Source organism: Fundulus heteroclitus, chromosome 1 (assembly GCF_011125445.2).
Source record: "Fundulus heteroclitus isolate FHET01 chromosome 1, MU-UCD_Fhet_4.1, whole genome shotgun sequence".
Taxonomy (NCBI): Eukaryota; Metazoa; Chordata; class Actinopteri; order Cyprinodontiformes; family Fundulidae; genus Fundulus; species Fundulus heteroclitus.
Window position 1 is genome coordinate 32,056,520 of NC_046361.1, and position 20,107 is coordinate 32,076,626.

Sequence of the window (20,107 nt, forward strand, 5' to 3'; positions counted from 1 at the left end):
ACTAAAGGTGTTTCACCGCCGACAGGGTACAGTAGCTTTAACACAACTCCTCAGAAAACCAACAACGGTCCTTAATAGTGTGATTTAAAACAAGCATTGTGAAGAGAATTGGCACAGAAACGTTGGTTTTGCTGTTCTGAACCGCTAAAACTGATCGATTTACTTGGTAAAACTGACTGACTATCAAAGTCTGCGGAGTTCGGCTCTCGTTTTGCTGACTTCTCTCGCCTGGGTTGCCACCGACTCACTGCAGGAAGTAACCATGCAACACTTTGTCTCTCAAGCCTCCACTTTCGGAGATGTTTTATTTAGCTTTCCAGACAACAGTGACACTCAGGCTTTGTATCCCGACACGTTTGTCTAAATCTGTTTTTTCTCAGGGAGGGAAAATAATAATAATGATAATAATAAAATAAAAAGAACAGAACAAATTACATGCATCTGAAATGTAAGACCTTGATCTGTCAGCTTCGATGACGTGGAGGGAAAATACAAATCAAGTAGCACAGTTCAATTATTTTCTGAAACAATGTTCATCTCAAAATATAATTTGAATGAAAAGAAATAAACCTTCTGTGTTAAAGTGATTTTCATCCAACATTATTGTGCACTGATGAGCTGAATCAGTTCACTCCATAATAAGACAATGTAATAACACCAGTCAGATGGGAGGCAACATGTTTGATGCGGGTGAAAGTCATAAGGCATATAGCAGCAGGTAGTCTTAATCTGCTCCATCGTTCTCTTCTGATGGATAAAAAATATATTGCACTTTAAAAATGTTGTGAAAATATAATCTCACGTGTGACAACAGACACCGGGCGTAGAGTCATGCAAGTGGTGATGGGCTCCTTGGAAGTGAAGTCTACCACAGCGAGGCGCCACCTCTGTAGCGCAGTCCGACTGGCGAGGAACCCTCCAGCTCAAAGAACCTGCTTGCATATTCTGGCAAAATACCATCCTTCCTTTGTGATTCTGTTTGTGGCGACATTTTTCGAAAAGAAAGTCTAGCTGCCTGTCCTGCTGCGTCCGTCCTCCTTGTTCTGGACCGAGAGTCACTTTTCTCGCAGAACGCAGACTCCTGCGTCGCACCGCTGGGTCGCCATGGAGGTCACGACCTCCCAGGAGTCGATGACCGGGTCGTAGCATTCGATGCTGCTGAGGAGGGAGTTTCCATCGTATCTAAATGGCCGAGACAGACTTAGACTTAGACAACTTTATTTGTCATTTTGTTATGCACAGAGTGCGTACAGAACGAAATTTCGTTTGCTTACAGCTTGAAAGATCACAGTAAATTGCAGTAAATGTCAGGATAAAGATGCAGCAGCGGTTTATGTAAACAATTGAAATGTAAAACAATGTAAAACTATGTAAGCAGTGCAGGGGAAAGTTCAGAGACAGGAATTGAGTTTGGACCTTAGTTGGTGACACGATTTGAGTAGTGCAAAGATTTCTGCAGTACATACATATGCATTAAATGTCTCTTCAGATCAGGGCATAAAATGTTGCTTTTTGAGAACTTTTAGCTCACATCATGTTTTTTTTTTTTATTGATTTCTTGATTTTACATGTCAGGTAGTAACAGGTCTGGCTATAGCAACTAAACCCCCCAAAATGATCTAACAAGGGGACAATTACTGCATATTTTTATTGGTATGGATACCTATTTTAAGTTAAATTATCACTTAAAACCAGCTTCATTTACTCTGTTATCTTTGTCTGATAACAAAATTTGTTTGATTAACTGAAATGTTGGAGTGACGGCAGATTGCTTCGTTTTCTTTGGTCACTCTGAGTGTGTAAAGCGCTCTTTTTTAACATTTATTTAACCCTTATTTAACCAGGAAGTCACCATTGAGGTTAAAAATCAATTTTTCAAGGGAAACCTGGAAACTAAAATAAAGCTTTAGGGATTGATAGAAAGCCGACAAACATGTAACCGGGTTCACACTTTGTTTATATCTTTTCATATACCTAAAATTCAGAAGAAAAAGAGAGGGACAGACCTCCAAATAAATAATAACTTAGAGCATTGAAAACCTTCTTTGTTCAATAAAACAAAGTTTTGAAAATCGCAGGTCTGCAGGCTTCAGGTGTGGACCTCTAAATAAACATAGGAAGACTAAATAGCGAGGAAAAACCCTCGGCCCGGTAGTTAAACTATTGTGAGGTTCTGCATTGTAAGAGGCGTGTTTCTTCAAGTACTGTTGACAAATGAGATGTGAAGAATTTGTCTGAGCTTCAGGAGGTGTGAAGGTGTGTGTGGCGCAGAAAATACAGCATGCGCCACCCAGCGTGACTCTACTTTGTGTTTCAACTAAAGCTAAACTAATGCCTGACTGATGGGCAGATGAAGCTTTTTAGTGTTGGTGCTGTCTGAGCTGCCAGTGAGTCTTTTGTTTCCAAGCAAAACCAAGGTCAGGCTGAATGTGTTTATATATATATATATATATATATATATATATATATATATATATATATATATATATATATATATATATATATATATATATATATTAGTTGTAACCACTGCCAAGTTAAACTTTGGTATTGAACATAAAATGGTAATGCTGCTCCCTGCGGTTACCTCAGAAATTGCCTGTTTTTGGTAGATTTTTCCCTATAAAGAGAATTCCCTGTCATTGGCAATAAGCTTTAATTTATTATTATTGCTATTTTTTTGTTTTACATGTCTAAGTTGAGCTTTACACTAAATATGTGTTACTGATAAGTGCTACAAATGTTACAACACTTTTGTTCATATGGCAGCAGAACATTAAAATAAAAGTACTCTTTACACTACTTTTGAATTCATTCTTGGAGTTTGTAAATACAATGCGATTAATCAGGCAAATTATGCGATTAATCGCGATTAAATATTTTAATCGTTGCCCAGCCCTAATAAAATATATATATATATATATATATATATATATATATATATATATATATATATATATATATATATATATATATATATATATATATATATATACACGTTTAGCCTGACCTTGGTTTTGCTTGGAAACAAAACTTGCGCCGATGCCATTTTTTGGCACCAATACCGATACCTGGCTGTGCAGTATTGGCCGATACCATCTGATTGAAATTTATTTATTTATTTATTTAAATTAATGTGTGTGTGTGTGTATATATGAAGAACTGCATACTACTTAGGGTAGTAGAACTTTTTATGGCCTACCTGGATTGGGTGACAATATTTGAATAAACTTTTGGCTCTCAAATGCCAAAAATAGTGCAACATTCGTGAAATTATAACATGTATAATAGTAGTGCAATTTTACTAAGACAGTAAAATTACATTAATAATTGAATAATCTCTCTAAACCCTGAGTTTTGGCTCTCAAATGCCAAAATAGTGCAACTTTAATGAACTTATATAACATGTATAATACTAGTCGGGAGAGAGAAGGCTGCGTTCAAGTGACATACAAACATCAAAATGGTATCGGTGCTCTATTTGTTGGTACTCGACGATACTGATACCACCATTTTAGTGCTGGATCGGGGCCCCCGTCCGATACTGGTATCGCTATCGGTGCAACACTTATATATATCTATATATTAAAAAAAAAACACTTAAGTTACTAAAAAAAATCTAAAATCAATTTTAATCCAAAAAGGGTTAAACAAAGATGGAGAACTTAATGTTTATTTTCCAACTCCCAGGTTGTAAGGACCTCCAATCTTACCCGGCGATGGCGTAGAGTCGTCCTCTGAGGACGGTCGCTCCTACGTAGCACCGTGGAGTCGTCATGCTGGCCACAGTGGTCCAGTAGTCTGTCCTGATGTTGTAAACCTCCACCGAGTCGAGGTGTGAAACGCCATCGAACCCTCCGACTACATAAATGTGGTCGTTGAGTAGCGCCACACCAGCCCCTGAAGGCAGTTTGGAGGTCAGACTGGAACAAGATGAACGCTTTAACCCATCCGTTTCCTAACTCACCTGAGCGCTTCGTGGCCATGGGCGTCACGCTGGTCCAGTGACCTGTGTGAGGGTCATATCTTTCCACTGAGTTTAGGATATTTAGGCCATCATACCCACCTGTAGGTTCAAGGAGGAAAAATGTTTTGGTCTGTTTACTAGTTGTATTTATAATGTTTAATACGTTTTTCAAGCTGTATTGCCCCCAACGCTTTCATTTTTTTCTCTCCAAATATCACAATGCATTTGGTTTGATAAAGTTTAAATACCTGAAAAGTACAAGATAAATTGAACTTTGATGAGATCATGGTATCTAAGATGCAAACGTATTCCTTTTTTCACATTTCGCCCCGTTACAAATAAATGTATTTTTACCGTAATGTTATGCGATATACCGACACATAGTGGTGCATAACTGAAGTTGAAAGAAAATGACAAATGGTTTTAACTTTTTAAATAAAGAAACATCTGTAAAGTGTGAATTGTATTGCATATGATTTCCTCTCTAAACTCTTTTATTGCAGCTCTGGCTGTGCAATAGAGATCGACCGATACAGAATTTTTAAGGCCGGTACCGATTATTTTGACATCGACAAAATATCGGCCGGCCTCTACTGTGCATTTGGGATTATCCTCCAGCTGGAAGGTGAGCCTCTGCCTCTGTGACCTCTAACATGTTTTTTTCCAGAATCTGCTTTGTATTTAGCTCCATCCATCTTGCCATCCCTGCTGATAAAAAGCATCTTCACAGCATGATGCTGCCACCACCTTGTGGTAAAGGGTTAGTTATCCGCCTCACAGTGTTTTGCAGGTAGGTCAAGAATCCTAATTTGGATCTCATTGACTTTTATCCACATATTTGTTGTCTTTGTACCATGGATTATGGGAAACTATAGAGTTTTCTTTGGCTTCAGTTCAACAGTATTTTCATTCCTACCACCCTTACACAAAGACCACTATCCGTATTCACATAGATTCTGAGTCCTCTGAAAGAGTCCTCTGTTGCTAGAGGTGATGCTGTCTTTAAAGAGTTGTGACTGTTTTGTTTTTTCTTCCATCTATTTGATATTAATGTGATCTCACCTGTCAGCATTTTACTGGGACTACCTGCCAAACAAAGCGATCTGGCAAAACGACCGACATGAAATGGAGGAAAAAAGGTGGAGAAAACCCGAGAGGAGCAGCGACAATCGAGGAGTGTTGAAAGGTAAATTGGTCCCTGGATAATGGAGCAAATACACAGACTTTGAAGGGAAATGCTGCAGAACAACGCTCCTTTTTCGCGGCTCGCCTCGGTGCTTTTCTGCACCAGCCTGGAAAGTGAGAAGCGCTCCGTGCAGCGATCAAAATCCAGAGAGGAGGCGGCCTCACATAAGCAAACTTCAAATGACCATTTAGGCTTCTGACATCATCATAGAAAACAAAAAAATTCAATTTTTTCTTTATCTCTTTTGTCATGTCCAGAGTGTGTATTTATTTATATATTTTTCTGCTAATGTTTTTCTAAGACGTTTAACAATGAGAGCAATTTCTGCAAATAATATAAAACTTCCACTGTACTACATTCATTGAACATTTCTCAATAACATTTTATCACTTTAGGAGCCCTCTTAAGGCCTAGGGTGCTTCATGAATAACTTAGAATGCAACGTTTGTCACAAAATTTTACCGAGGTAAAACTCTAAACCCTCTTAGACTTCAGGCAATTCTAAAGTTTTTCCTAATATGACGCCTAAGGCTACGTTTCCACTGCAGGTCTTATTGCTCTAGCTCGTTGTTTTTTTTTCTGAAATCTGATTTTTTTTTTTTTTTACGAGGTCGTTCCCATTACTTTCAAAATTCTGACTCCAGTATGAACTGTTCCAAACTGACCCGCATGTGCAAAAGAAAAATATGATTTACTTCATGCAGCCAGCTTTGGTCCAGCAAACATGAAATAAATAGGTTTTAAGGATTAAAGTGTCCAACAGAAGCCATTTATCTTGTCAGCGGGTGCTGAGGGGGAAATAAGGAGAAAGTAAACTTTTCCAAAGTTGTGGCTAAACAGAAGTCTGTTTGGCAGCAGAGATACAGCCGGGATAGTTGAGGCAACGACTTTAACAACTTCACAGAGACCGAGCTCATTTATAACTTTAGTAAGTCGAGGGCAACTTTTAATAACATCAGCGCTTCTCATCTCAACTCCAGAGCCAGGACACACGTCGCAGCCATTTTTATCGCTTTGCAACAGGGGCAGATTACGAACGCTGCCACAGGTCGAAATGCGATACAGCGGACTGCGACGACTGAAAACCTCTTTGGAAATGCAGAGTCCCCTGTGTGCAGGAATTCTGCACACAGACGTGCGTCACGTCACTCATCCAAACGGTTGCTATACGCTCCGTGTTGAGTAGAAGTTTTTTCCTGAGGCCTAAAATCTCGCTGTCCCTTCATCGAGCAGCGCTGTGGCAGGCAGCTGCCGTCTGTCTTGCTAATGCTAACTACTATCACCTCCAGTAATTTCACAATTCAAAGTGCTGGACATGAACAGAGCATAAGAAAAGAAAACATCATAGGGGTAAGCACATTGCAGTGAAACAGAAGCAGCAGGTCAAGATATAAGATAAATTGAACCACAAACTTCGTCATTAATATTTAGAGGCAACTCTAAATAAAACATTTAAAAGAACTCAGGCTTTCAGCACTTTTACAGTTTTCTGGAAGTTTGTTCCAGATAAGTGGAGCATAGGAACTAAATGCTGCTTCTCTGTGTTTGGTTCTGGTTCTGCAGAGCAGACTGGAGCCAGAAGACCTGAGTGGTCTGGAGGGTTGATACACTGATAACAAGTCTGTGATGTATTTAGGTACCAAGCCATTCAGGGATTTATAGACTAACAGAAGTATTTTAAAGTCTATTCTCTGAGATACAGGGAGCCAGTGTAAGGACTTTAGAACTGGGGTGATGTTCTCTACTTTCTTAGTCTTAGTGAGGACGCGGGCAGCAGCGTTCTGGATCAGCTGCAGCTGTCTGATCCACTTTTTAGGTGATCCTGTTGCAGTTCTTTGATTAGGTTTAGGTCGACAACCATGCTATGGTAGGTTTGCGTTTGCGTCATACTTTCGCATTATAGATGACGAGTTAGATGAGTGAATAGTGCTGCCTGAGAGTGTGGGATAATTCTTCTTATAACCTAGTCCAGTTTAAACTTCTCCACAATATCTTCTCTGAACAGTCTGATGTGCTGCTTGGTGAAACATTGTTGTTTTTTTCACTAATGTTCTCTAAATGGAAATGTTCAGGTCTGGTGTTCTGTTATCTGTGACATCATCCAGGGAAGACGGCTCACCCACTATTACCATCTAATGTAGAACAGATTACTAGATCAATGTGTGCTTCTGTGCTTTTTTGTTTCTCTTGTTGTGTCTCTGCTCTGTCTTCTGTAACCCCCAGTCGGTCGAGGCAGATGACCATTCATACTGAGCCCGGTTCTGCCGGAGGTTTTTCCTTCCCGCTAATGGGTGGTTTTTCTTTCCACTGTCGCTTCATGCTTGCTCAGTATGAGGGATTGCTGCAAAGCCATGGACAATGCAGACGACTCTCCCTGTGGCTCTACGTTTCTCCAGGGGTGAATGCTGTTTGTCGGGACTTTGATGCAATCAACTGGTTTCCTTATATAGGACATTTTTGACCAATCTGTATAATCTGACCCAATCTGTATAATATGATTGATTTTGACTTTGTAAAGTGCCTGGAGATGACATGTTTCATGAATTGGCGCTATATAAATAAAATTGAATTGAATTGAATTACAACATTTGAGGCCTTCACAGAACAGCTGATTTATACTAAAATTAAACTACACACCAGTGGCGTCGGAAGCATTTGAAATGTTGGGGAGCATGTGGACCCCATCACTCCTAACACGCCACACACGGCAGGAATATCTCTTAAGATTATCTTGAGAGTCGTGCCGAATTTGAATAATAAACCAACCCAAGACTTCGTTATTTCGTAGCTAGGATTAATTGGAACGGGTGAAAATATGATTGGACTGAGTGCCTTGAGACGTCGTTTTGTGAACTAGCGCAGCATAAATTAACTGAACTGAATTAAATGAATAATAACTGAAGAAAAGCCCAACGTATCCTCAGACATTTTCAGTGCAGAGCAGGACCGGTTCTGACCCGGCTGTCAAGTAGCACATCACATTATTTGTTAGGCAACACGGCTTTTATGTAGTGTTCGTTTGAACTGCAATTCTTTCATGCTTTGCTTTAAGAAAAGGCAACAAAATAAAACACAACATACTTCCTCTAAATAGGGTTCAAGCTCTGAAATATTAAGGGCATTTCACAGCTGCAGGGAATAAAAAAACAATGGAGCCCTCCCTAATGAAAGAGACACCATGTGAACACCTTACCTAGGCAGTATATCAACCCACTGGCCACCACCAGACCAGCGCCCTCTCTAGCTGTCTGCATATCTCCCAGCATGCTCCACTGGTCAATGTTGGGATCGTATCGCTCCATGCTGGTGTGCCGTCGGCTGCCGTCGAAGCCACCGGCGACGTAGATCATATCTGTCAAAAGAGTTTTTACCTGAAACAGATTCCCAAGAGAACTGTCTTCACAGAAAGCTTGACTGAACTACCGACCTCCCAGGGTGGTGGCTCCGGCGAGGCCGCGGCGTACATTCATGGTGGCGACGGTGTACCAAACGCCATCTTCGTCCGCCGTGTAGTCCAGACACTCCACCGAGCTGAGCCTTGACCGGCCGTCGTAGCCTCCGATCACGTAAACTCGATCGTGTAGCGAGACGGTGGCGACGTAGCGCCTTTTACGGGCGATATTCTGCCGTGGACATACAAGTCGGCGTCAGCTAACCCCGTGAGAAGTAAAAAAAATAAAATAAAAAATGAGCTGTTTATTCAAAATTTCAACACTCACTGGCAGAAAGCTCCATTCCTGGGTTTTGGGGTCGTATTTCTCTACTACATCTATTGGCGACTGCTGGCTGCCGAAGCCGCCAATAACCAGCAGGACTTCTTTGGCACCTGAGGATAAACAGAGTGATTAAAGCCCTTAACGTCTCATGCACCTAAATAAATTGCAGTTGAAAGCAGGGCTCCTACCTAATCTGGCTTGTGTGCGAGGACCCTGCATCTCACTCCTCAGCTCCGGTCTTAAGTGGAATTTTTTGGCCTCGTCAACGAGGTCTCGACAAGGCAGGCTACACCGAATGAGAGGCTAAAACATGTGAAAACCTGTTTAATTGCGGTGCGATAAACGCTTCAGCAGGAGATCTTTCGTCTGACGCTGGGCGCCTGATTACCCCAACAACCTGTTTGCGGGTCGCCTGGCTCACCTCGGCATCAATGACATCTGTAATGTAGCGGGGGGTGAGGAGCGGCATGCGGACAAACTCCAGCATGTCTGGGAGGTAGGGCTCTCGCTCTTTCCTGTTGTGCTTGACCCAGTTCAACACGGCCTCAAACACCGGCTCCTCTGAGTCCACCTGGACGAAACACCACCAGCAGTTTTTAAAGTAAAACTTGCAATCAGAGCAAAGAGGCATTCAACAAACAGAATATCTTGACGTGAGACATGTGGACAATGTTTAGATAAGACATTTGGTCACATTCCAACCACAAACTTCAACGTCTTCATTAGGATTTTATGTGACGGAACAACACTAAAGCAGTGCAGCGAAGCGAAAGGAAAATGTAGAGTTTTTTTTATAACGTTTAAAAATAAAACTCTTATATGGGTGGTGTGGATTAGTCCTCAACCTGCATTGTTCAATACCATCTACAGTTATTATAGTGTTGGATCTTCAGAGTTATGTCTCCAAGAGCTTTTTTCTTATTCCCGCTACGGCTGAAACAATTAATCAATTACTGAAATAATCGTCATCTAATTTAGTAATCAAGTCGTTAACTGGATTCTACAGACTCTAAAATATGTAATTTGCTGAAAGAAGAACCCACTCAGAGCAGTAATGAAGCCCGTATTGTTCAAAAACTGATATACATCTTGCATTTAATATGAAAACCCGTATTTGTATGTAAATATTGTTATCCAGAACCCCTCAAGTGGGATAGTTTAAGCTTCATCTGGTTCAACCCCTGTAAAAAAAATTAATTCATCCATCCATCCATCCATTTTCTGACACGTCTATCCCTTCTGGGGTCTCCAGCTGTCAATGGGCGAGAGGCGGACAGTTTATTAATCCATTAATCAAAAAAGTACACAGATTGAGCAGTTAGCAAATAGTTGCAGTCCTAGTTATATTGTCTACTGTTTTGCCAAGCAGGGATAGGAAGATTAGACCAGACAGACAGATATAGACCTCACTTATTAAACCACCATGTTGTCAGCAGTAAATAGAGTTTTTACATGTTTCTACCATTTACAATGCATTTAAAATGTACATTCAAACTTTTTTTATTAGTTCAAGACACTTGTTTATTGCGTTATGTTAATTTATGAAGTGTATCTCTTTTTAGATTAATTAAAAAGAAATAATCGATAGATTATTGGATTACTAAAACAATTGATAGCTGCAGCCCTATTTCCTATTCATTACTAAATAGCTCAGTCTACAGGGCTGGAGCGCGTCTATAAACAGCACTTTTCAAGTCCTGCTACTCAATTAGATTTAGGTCTGGACTATGACAAAGGCACATTATTATTATTATAAGCTATGATCTAAACCAGGGGTGTCACACTCAATCACAGAACATATATAAAAACCTAATAGTGTGCTTGGCATTATTTCTTTGCAACAACCCAATAAGTGTTTGCTTTTTAAAGTTAGCGGACTTCCGTATTAATTGATAGAGCAGCGTACTCAGTCTATCTGCAAAAGGTTCACATGGGAACCAAGCTGCCCCAACTGAGGCTTTTTATCTTTTTCTTAAAATTAAAGTAAAATATATTTATCTTTTTAGCAGTAATTCAGATGTAAACTTCATTGTGTATATTGTTATTTATATTTTACTGCACAGTGGATTAAATTTTATGTCTTTTGCTGCAACAAGGAATTTTCCATGGCCTGGGATTAATAAAGTATATCTCTTCTATTTATGGTTAATACAATATCAATGGTGGTAACATTGTAATCAGCTACCTGGATGCAATATTGTTCGGATATAATGATTTAGATGGCAACTTATAGGTTATTACTTGCCAGATATACAGTATGCTGCCAAAAGTATTTACTTTCCTCGCAATCTTGCTTTTTACTGCAGAATAATACAAATTGAGATATACACAATTTATTTATTTATTTATAAGTCAATGCGATCAGATGAAAGCAATGCAAGTGTTTCCTGTAACAATGTTGTTTTATCGGAAAACATTTAAATTAAGAAAATATTCTTCTACTTTTAGTATTGAAATGTTTATATGGAGCAGATTTTATTTCAAGCTAAATTTTTAGTTTTCGGTTGCCTTTCACGCAGATCGTCATTTTCTCTTCAGATGGAGACAAGTCTTTAGATCCTTCAGTAATTTTCTTGCAAAACACAAAAGTGAACACAAAGCAGAGTAATCCGCCAAAGGTGAAACATGCCCCCAAATCCTCAAAGACGACGGAGGCTGCTTTTACTGAGGGCAAATTATGCGTGACTGCGTTTCACATGTGTAGTCTAGTTTTCTCTTAAAAACAACAAAAAAAAATCCCAGGAACAACAATTTGACACAACTGATGATCTATAAATCATCGTGTGATAATAACTGTGTTTTCACTAAACAAGGCATGTGGTTGGGAAACAGGAATTTTTTAGAGCACAAAAGGCAAACTTAAATCAGGTTCACTTCTCTGCAATTTCATTGTCAGGCCAATCCACAAAACCAAGGATTGGTTGGGGAGGGGGGGGGTACAATGAGTGAGATTACGGCACGCCGATACTTGCTTTTCTCTTTTCATGCTCACATTCTTGACAGATAATAAGAAAGCTGTTAAAAATCAAGCTAACTCCACACTTTTCCAATTGACCAACATCAGTGGTGAAAGTGTTTACGCCCACAAATGTCCAGGAGAACAAAAGAACGTCCTGTTAAAAAGGCACCTATTTTCTATGCCTTATAAAATAAGTTAAGGTCAAACCCCCACTTGTCAAGCTGTCCTACCTGGATTTCGTCACACTTTATGAGCTTTTCAACTTCTGTCTGGCTCAGGAGCATGAACTCCTCGTGCTGAACCACCTCGGAGAAATGCTTCTGGGAAAAGAGCTCGGCGGCCTGCATCAGGTCAAGGCAGTTGTGAGTGTCGGCAAAGTCACGAATCCCCAGGCAGTTGGACGGATCGAGCTGTCCCTCTAGAAAATCGCAGCATGCCCTTTTCACCCCTGAGGGAAAGCAAAATTGTGTTTCGTGTATAAACATTTGCCACTCAGATTTCCCCCCCAAAAACCAGGCAGGCAGGACATACGAGTCATCACATATCTCTAACATGGAAACGCAGAGGTCATCTTATTTTTAAAAAGTGAGGCCAAGCTTAATCACTGTTGCTGGGAATCAAATTCAGTCACAGTTTCATTAACACAGAAGTCATACGATTTAATCAGAGCCAAAATGAGTCCCTGATCTGGCTGAGGAGCCCTTTAAAAATCACACATGTGCCTTTAAAAGAGAACCCACGTCAATAGCAATCTAAACTAATAAGACAGCATCGATTACATAAAAAGCTTTTAAATGATGAAATCTGTGAAATACCTTTAAGCTGCAGCAGACATGCTGCGGGGAGTAACTCTTGCACATTTTCCACCGTGACGAGCACCGTCTCCGTGTACACAAAGTCCAACAGGATCTCCATAGTTGATGCAGTGAGGCCCTGAATGTCCACAAAAGATTTCCCCTTTTCTGCAAGCTGTAGGCGTACAATGACACACGGCCTTAGGAATTTACACAACAAACAACTTCCACAGCTTGTAAATACAAGATTTTGGCGCACAGGTTTCAATTTATTTGGGCTTTTCTCTAATCCATGCATACACACATGGATAGGGGGGGGGGGTAGGTTTGTTCTGCTGCACATTGTACTGGTACATTGCACACTGCAAAAAGGGATCTAAAAATAAGTAAAATGTTCTTAAAGTTAGTGTATTTATCCTTGATTTGGGCAGGTAAATAAGATTATCTGCCAATGGAACGAGTATTTTTACCCCTAAAATAAGATAATTAGACATCCTGATGGAGATGAATTGTTCCTATTTTAAGTGCAAAAATCTTATTCCATTGGCAAATCATCTTATTTACCTGTTCAAATCAAGGACAAACACACCAATTTTAAGAACATTTTACTTATTTCTAGTTCCATTTTTGCAGTGCACAAAGTAGGTGGAATAATGGAGCTGGTAAATTCACCTTAAATTACCCTTCTAAGCCCAACGAAGCTGAAGATTATTCCCACCCCAGCCAATTTTTAAATTAGATTCTGAAAGGAAATAAGAGGCGTTATTAAAAAGATAACAAAAAATATTCAGTTGGTTTTGTTTACATTTAACAATACAATGTCATAAATCAGGGGTCTTCAACAGGGGGTCCGCGACCCCTAGGGGGTCCGCGGAGGTACTGCATGGGGGTCGCGAAAAATTTTGGTTGATTAGACATTTTTTTATACCCCCCCCCCCCCCGCAATTTTTTTCCACTAATTGAAATGTCTTTAAATACACATTAACATGAATTCAACACACTGTAGTAAACAGATAAACCACCCTGGCCACCCTACTCACTGTGCCTCGCACATGTTTAAAATAAAAACATGAATATATGAACCTGTGTATTATTTGAGTATTTTAGTATTGAATGCACAATAACAAGGTAGATTTACACATGGCACTATAGGACCAGTTTGATATAACACAATTTTATACAATATATATAATTAGGGGGTCCCAGCTCCATCTCGCCATCAGTTTGGGGGTCCTTGGCCTGGAAAACATTGAAGACCCATGTCATAAATTATTCATACCTTTCTCCAGCATCACTGAATAAAATATTAAATGGCATTAAAGCATCCAAACACTGCTTAGAATTGTTGACCAACTCTTTGCAGGTTTCCCGCTGGGGTCACAAACTTTTTCTACACTTTTCTGGGTGTGTTTTTGCGAAACAGGCATCTATTTTCAAACCGTTCCCCTCAAACTTGCGGGTAAAACGTCAGGAGCATAAGAGGAAGCATGTTAGTGAGAGTTATTTTCTTTTTGTCGACCTGCATGATTTTCACTTGTTGCTGTGCTTGCATTCAAATGCAAAAACAGTCGGACCGATCAACTATTCTTTACATGCAAAAGGTACACAAACATTTTTACAATGCATCTTGTGCATAATAATGCCCTCTCACGTCCTTTTAATGCACATCATTTAGAATTTCCTTCACCCAATTTGAATAGCTTGCTGTACGTCCATCAGACAAGTGAACGTCATCATGTCTGCAACACGTCAGCATTTTTTACCTCGCTGGTGAACATGGCACAGAAATAGTCGCTGCAGGCGGCCAAGACAATCCGGTGAGCAGGAAAGTCCGTGCTGTCCACCCTCAGAGTGATGTCACAGAGCGTGTTGCTCTTGCGCAGTGAGTTCATTGCATTGAGGATGGATTTGGCATGGGAATTGGTCATGATGTCTTTGGGAGCCATGCTGCCTCGGCAATCCGTCAAGGATCTCAAACTACCGCAGGAATCTGAAAAAAGACGAGCAGAGGAGCCTCAGAAAACAGGACGACACCTCAGTGGTTAGTTTAAGATGGCTGCAAAACGCTATACGATGTATTAAAATGACTATTCTGATTACTGTGATTGACATGTTTTAGAACGGGAGTCAGCTAACTGACTGTTGTAGCAACGTTTTAGATTTTAGGTTAGATTTTTGTCTCCTCTTAGATGTAATCAGAACATTTTAAGTGTGTTGGAAGCTTTCCGAAAAATGCATGTTAGTCACTGACCTCTGGCAGGTTTCTGTGGAGAATTGCCAAAATAAAACGCCCTCCAACTTTAGTTAAAAGTTAACCGACTCCAATTAGCACACTTGTAGAACTTGGCCCCCCACACTATTAAATATACATCCATATTTTCTATAGAGATCCAGCTTAACTAACCCCGACACTGAGGAGGAGGAGGCCTAAGAGGCCAGAGGATGAAAAGACTAATAGACTTCTCAATATCTCATGTGGTATTTGTTTGGTCATGTAACAGTGATGGCGAGGCGGCGCAGGAGGGCGTGGGATGTTTAACTGAAGCAGAGCAGTGTGACACCGGTAAGGAAATATAAATAGAATCCCTGATAAAATACAGCTTTTGTGAAAATGCTTTATCTATGAAAGGAAAAGGCTATCGAAGCTAAACTTGCTCTCTGTGAAAATATAATTTCCACATTTGTTGGCTCAATTTTCCCTGTCACACCAAGCCCTGGTTGCCGGCTGATCTGTAGCCACAACACACATCAATTAAACAGAGCCTGTCTATCAACAAGAAATGGGCTTAAAGTTCTCAAAAAGCAACCACATAAAGCCAGATCTAATCTAGAAGAACAGATGAGAAGCAAAGTCATTGACGTTTATCGTCCTGGAAAGTTACAAAGGTATTTTTAAGACTTTGTGATTCCTAAATAACCCCAGTGAGCGTGATTTTCCTTTAAGTAGAGGATATTGGGCAAAAAGTCACATTTGCTAAAAATAGATGTAATGATCCCAAAGACTCCTGGGAGCTATTCTGTGGATTTGGTGTAAAGCTACCACAGAAGAAGATCAATTCAACAGTCAAACTTGGTGTTAGTGTGACGGTCCGGGTTGCTTTGCTTCTTCAGGAATTGAAGGACTTGTAGTAATCGAAACCATAAATTCTGTTCTCTAGCAGAAACGCTTCAATGAAAATCTCCCCCGTCCGGTTTTAGGCCTTAACATTACGCAGCAGGACAGTAAAGTTCTGAAGCACAATAAAGAAATAGGCAAACTCTAAACATAAGATTATGATGCTGTGGTGTAGTCGCAAACAACCACACCACAATCACATGCTGAAAAAAAAAAACTTCCAATGTGGCAGAATTAAAACAATTATAAAAGGAAAGTGGGACATTCCCTCAGAACCATGTAAAAGATTAATAATTAGAAATCACAAACACCTAATGGCAGTCTAAGGTGAGTTATTAGATTTAGGGGACTGTTACTTTTTCCATATAAGGCCAGGTTGTTTTAGACTGCTATTTTCCTTAATCAATAAAATCATCATTTGAAAACAACTATTTACTATTACCCTGGTTATATTTTGTTTGATGTTAACATCTGAAACAATAAACACAATAATCTAACTATCTGGAGAGATTCCCTAAATCAGGAATGACCAACATTTTTGAAACTTAGAAGTACTTCATTATAATACGAAGGGCTACAGGTACTTACTTCTGAACAAGAGTCCAAGCTCACCTAAACTTTATGTTATATACGTTTTTTTTGTGCTTTTGTCATTTTTAAAACTATGTAAATACAAGTATGGTTAAAAAGGAAGAGCAACTGAATAAAATAAAAATTTAACTGCAGTTCACTGGAGGGTTGTGCTATTTTTTTTAACAGGCTTGAGGGCACCACATGTGGTCCTTGGGGGCTACCTGGTGCCCACGGGCCCCTTGTTGGTGACCCCTGGTCTAAATAGTTTACAAGTAAGCAGAGCTTTACATCCAGAGAAAATAAATTAATGAGGCAGCATCATAGGGAAGGTATTTCTCTGTCCTTCCAGTGTACTTTCAACATGGGAAGAAGTAATTAAAAGTAAGATAGCACATACATTGAATATGCATTCTGGTGAGGCTTGGTTGTCAAAGTAAAGGGTGTTATTTTGAAAATAACACCCTTTACGGAGGTATAAAACAAACTTTTGATTAAGCCCTCATAATCTGAGTTAAAATAATTTTTCTTTTTATTGGTCAGATGGAATATTATAAAGTTAAATGTTGTGTTTTCATTAGCTGTAAGCGAGATAGAGAGAAAAAAAATCAACACAACTAGCAAAAAAAAAAAGGCTTGAAAACATCAGTCTGTGTTTAATTAATCCATACAATGTGCATCACTTAGTGATAAGAGTTACAGAAATTAACTTTTCAGCACTCTAATTTCTTAAATATGGCTGTATATCGGATAATATCAGATTTATCTGTGGAACGTTTTAGCGCACTTATAATACTTTGAAAATATACATCAACATTATAATAAAAAAAACGTTTATACCAGTTTAGAGTGAAAATAATTGTGATAATTATGCTTACTCTATACGAAAAATCACAACTAGCAAAAATGAAGGCTTGAAAACATCAGTCTGTGTTTAATTAATCCATACAATGTGCATCACTTAGTGATAAGAGTTACAGAAATGAACTTTTCAGCACTAATTTCTTGAATATGGTTGTATATTCGATAATATCAGATTTATCTGTGGAACGTTTTAGCGCACTTATAATACTTTGAAAATATACATCAACATAAAACATTTTTATACCAGTTTAGGGTGGAAATAATTGTGATAATTATACTTACTCTATACGAAAAATCAACACAACTAGCAAAAATTAAGGCTTGAAAACATCAGTCTGTGTTTAATTAATCCATACAATGTGCATCACTTAGTGATAAGTTACAGAAATTAACTTTCCAGCACTAATTTCTTGAATATGGCTGAATATTCAATAATATCAGATTTATCTGTGGAACGTTTTAGCGCACTTATAATACTTTGAAAATATACATCAACATTATAATAAAAACAAAATTATACCAGTTTAGGGTGGACATAATTGTGATAATTATACTTACTCTATACGAAATAAGACTTTTTTTTTAGCACCCAAAATATATTTTCTGTTGTAAGATTTAAAGCATCAAACTTACTTATATCTGAATATATATAGACATAAGGATGGACTTTTTTTTCCTGTACATAATTCCTCTACAGATAAATTACAAAAGCTTTTGCATATGGGTTTGTTGAGATAAAACTTACCGTTAAAAGACCTGAACACTTTTTCCACCACTGGGAGGCAATAACTATAGCTACACATGAGCTAACAGGCAGCAGCAGCCAACGACAGCTGACGGCTAACGCCAACGCAGGACAACAAACTCAAAGCACAGCCATAGGAAGCGGGCTGCAGGGCCCGGGAAGACGACACGAGAAGCGACACACACACAACAACTTGGCAAGAATCAGCATAATACCTGTCGGGGCAGTAAGGCAGATTCAAAGCGCCTAAGCTGAGTTGCTTTGCTAGCTAACGTTCCTAGCACCAAAGTCCTCAAGCACTTGAATGCTGCCGGTTAGCCTAACTAACATCAACCTAATCCGTCATGGCGCCAGCCAACTCACACCATCTTCGGCCTCTGCGGGGACGGTAACCGCTACAGTTTCAGAGTAAACTCATATTACAATATCTTTACACAACAACTAAACAGCAGCAGGTCACAGGTCCACCACCAGATGAAGCAGCAGCAGCAGCAACGACTCCTCAGATGGGACGTAAACAGACAGGGATTGAGGCTGCGTGAGCGTCGGGAACGAACGTCAGCGTCGCCGCCATATTGTGGGAGGCATTTTGTGAGCAGCGCCGAGCTGCACATGTTTAATGGTCTGTTGTGATCTTGAGGCATTGTCCGCAAAAAGCTCGTCTGTTTCACATTAAATACCAAATTAATAGCTGAAACATATAAACGTATAATATAGCCTTTCATTTCTGAGAGCATCTGAAAATGTCAAATACAAATTAAAAGCTTATCCTTTACTTGTCTTTTCCTTATTTTTCTGTTCGTCAATCACACGCCAAAAAATAGAAAATAAATAAATACCTCAGACTTAAGACAATTTAAAGTGGGCAATTTACATAATATATATGTTTTGGGGAGTCCAGAGGTCCCCATTGTGCTGGAAGACCATGCAAAACTCAATGCTGAAAGACCCTCTTACTTTAAGGCAACACTCCCAAGAACTGCTTGATAGGCAGCCCATTATATATACAGTAGTTTTTTTTTTTACTTTTAATTTTTCATATTTATTATTATTATTTTTTTTACTTTTACCTCTACATTATTATAAAGGCATGTTTGTCTTTATATCTCTTTCTCCAATCATCTGACATTTCTTAAGATTACGCCAAATGGCTTAACTAAAAAGATATTCAATAAAATTGTATTTATATAGCGCCATTTCATAACACATGTAATCTAAAGGCACTTTATAAAGTAAAATTATAAAGTAAAATTATATCATCAAATCATACAGACAGATTGCTCAAAATGTTTCCTATCTAAGGAAACCCAGCAGTTTGCATCAAGTCTTCACAAACCGCATTCACTCCTCATGAAAGACCGTAGAGCCACAGTGGACAGTCGTCTACATTGTTGATGGCTTTGAAGCAATCCCTCATACTGAGCATCCATGAAGTGACAGTGGAGAGGAAAACTCCCATTTAACAGGGAGGAAACTTCCAACAGAACCAATCCTCGACCAACTGGGGGTTAGAGAAGACAGAGCAGAGACACAGAAGCACACATTAATCCTGGAATCATTACTATGTTTTATATATATATATATATATATATATATATATATATATATATATATATATATATATATATATATATATATACACACACACACAGTGTTGCACCGATACCGATACCAGTATCGGACGGGGCCCCGATCCAGCACTAAAATGGTGGTATTGGCGAGTACCAACAAATAGGGCACCGATACCATTTTGATGTTTGTATGTCACTTTAAACGCAGCCTTCTCTCTCCCAACTAGTATTATACATGTTTTAATTTCACAAATGTTGTCCTTTGACAGCCAAAAGTTTATTAAACTATTGTCACCCATTCCAGGTAGACAATAAAAAGTTCTACTACCCTAAGTAGTATGCAGTTCTTCATATACACACACACACACATCAATTTCAAACAGATGGCATCGGTGTGGTATCGGTATCGGCCAATACTGCACACCCTGGTATCGGGTCTTGTATCGGGGCCAAAAAATCGCATTGGCGCAACACCTATATATATATATATATATATATATATATATATATATATATATATATATATATATATATATATATATATATATGATTCTGTGGTTTGAAACATATTTATACTACCTCCGAAGCGAACTTGCCATTCCCAATATGGCGGTGGCACC

The 20,107-nt window shown here is 39.1% G+C and overlaps 1 protein-coding gene across 4 annotated transcripts; it reads right to left on the reverse strand.

The window, feature by feature from the left end:
- Window positions 1–271: 271 nt before the first annotated feature.
- Window positions 272–20,095, reverse strand: LOC105935219 (kelch-like protein 12). 4 transcript variants are annotated; one of them, XM_021323079.2, is made up of 12 exons: window positions 20,067–20,095; window positions 14,386–14,612; window positions 12,644–12,797; window positions 12,059–12,276; window positions 9,291–9,440; window positions 9,058–9,172; window positions 8,873–8,979; window positions 8,581–8,776; window positions 8,347–8,505; window positions 3,968–4,066; window positions 3,714–3,900; window positions 272–1,182 (listed from the first exon to the last, which is right to left on the reverse strand). In XM_021323079.2, the coding sequence occupies exons 2-12, from the start codon at window positions 14,566–14,568 to the stop codon at window positions 1,056–1,058; spliced, it is 1,695 nt and encodes a 564-aa protein (XP_021178754.1). In that variant the 5' UTR covers window positions 14,569–14,612; window positions 20,067–20,095; the 3' UTR covers window positions 272–1,055. The 4 variants fall into 4 exon arrangements, with proteins under 4 accessions (XP_021178754.1, XP_021178753.1, XP_012730969.1 ...); XM_021323078.2 differs by lacking the exon at window positions 20,067–20,095 and adding an exon at window positions 18,280–18,441; XM_012875515.3 differs by lacking the exon at window positions 20,067–20,095 and adding an exon at window positions 18,132–18,441.
- Window positions 20,096–20,107: the final 12 nt, after the last annotated feature.

Coding starts and splice junctions, on each gene's coding strand:
- LOC105935219 (XM_012875514.3), bottom strand. CDS start 17,974: ATGTGTAGCTATAGTTATTGCCTCCCAGTGGTGGAAAAAGTGTTCAGG. Junction 9,173..9,290: donor CAGATGTCATTGATGCCGAG/GTGAGCCAGGCG, acceptor CACATGTTTTAG/CCTCTCATTCGGTGTAGCCT. Junction 8,506..8,580: donor CGGAGCCACCACCCTGGGAG/GTCGGTAGTTCA, acceptor CTCTTTTGACAG/ATATGATCTACGTCGCCGGT.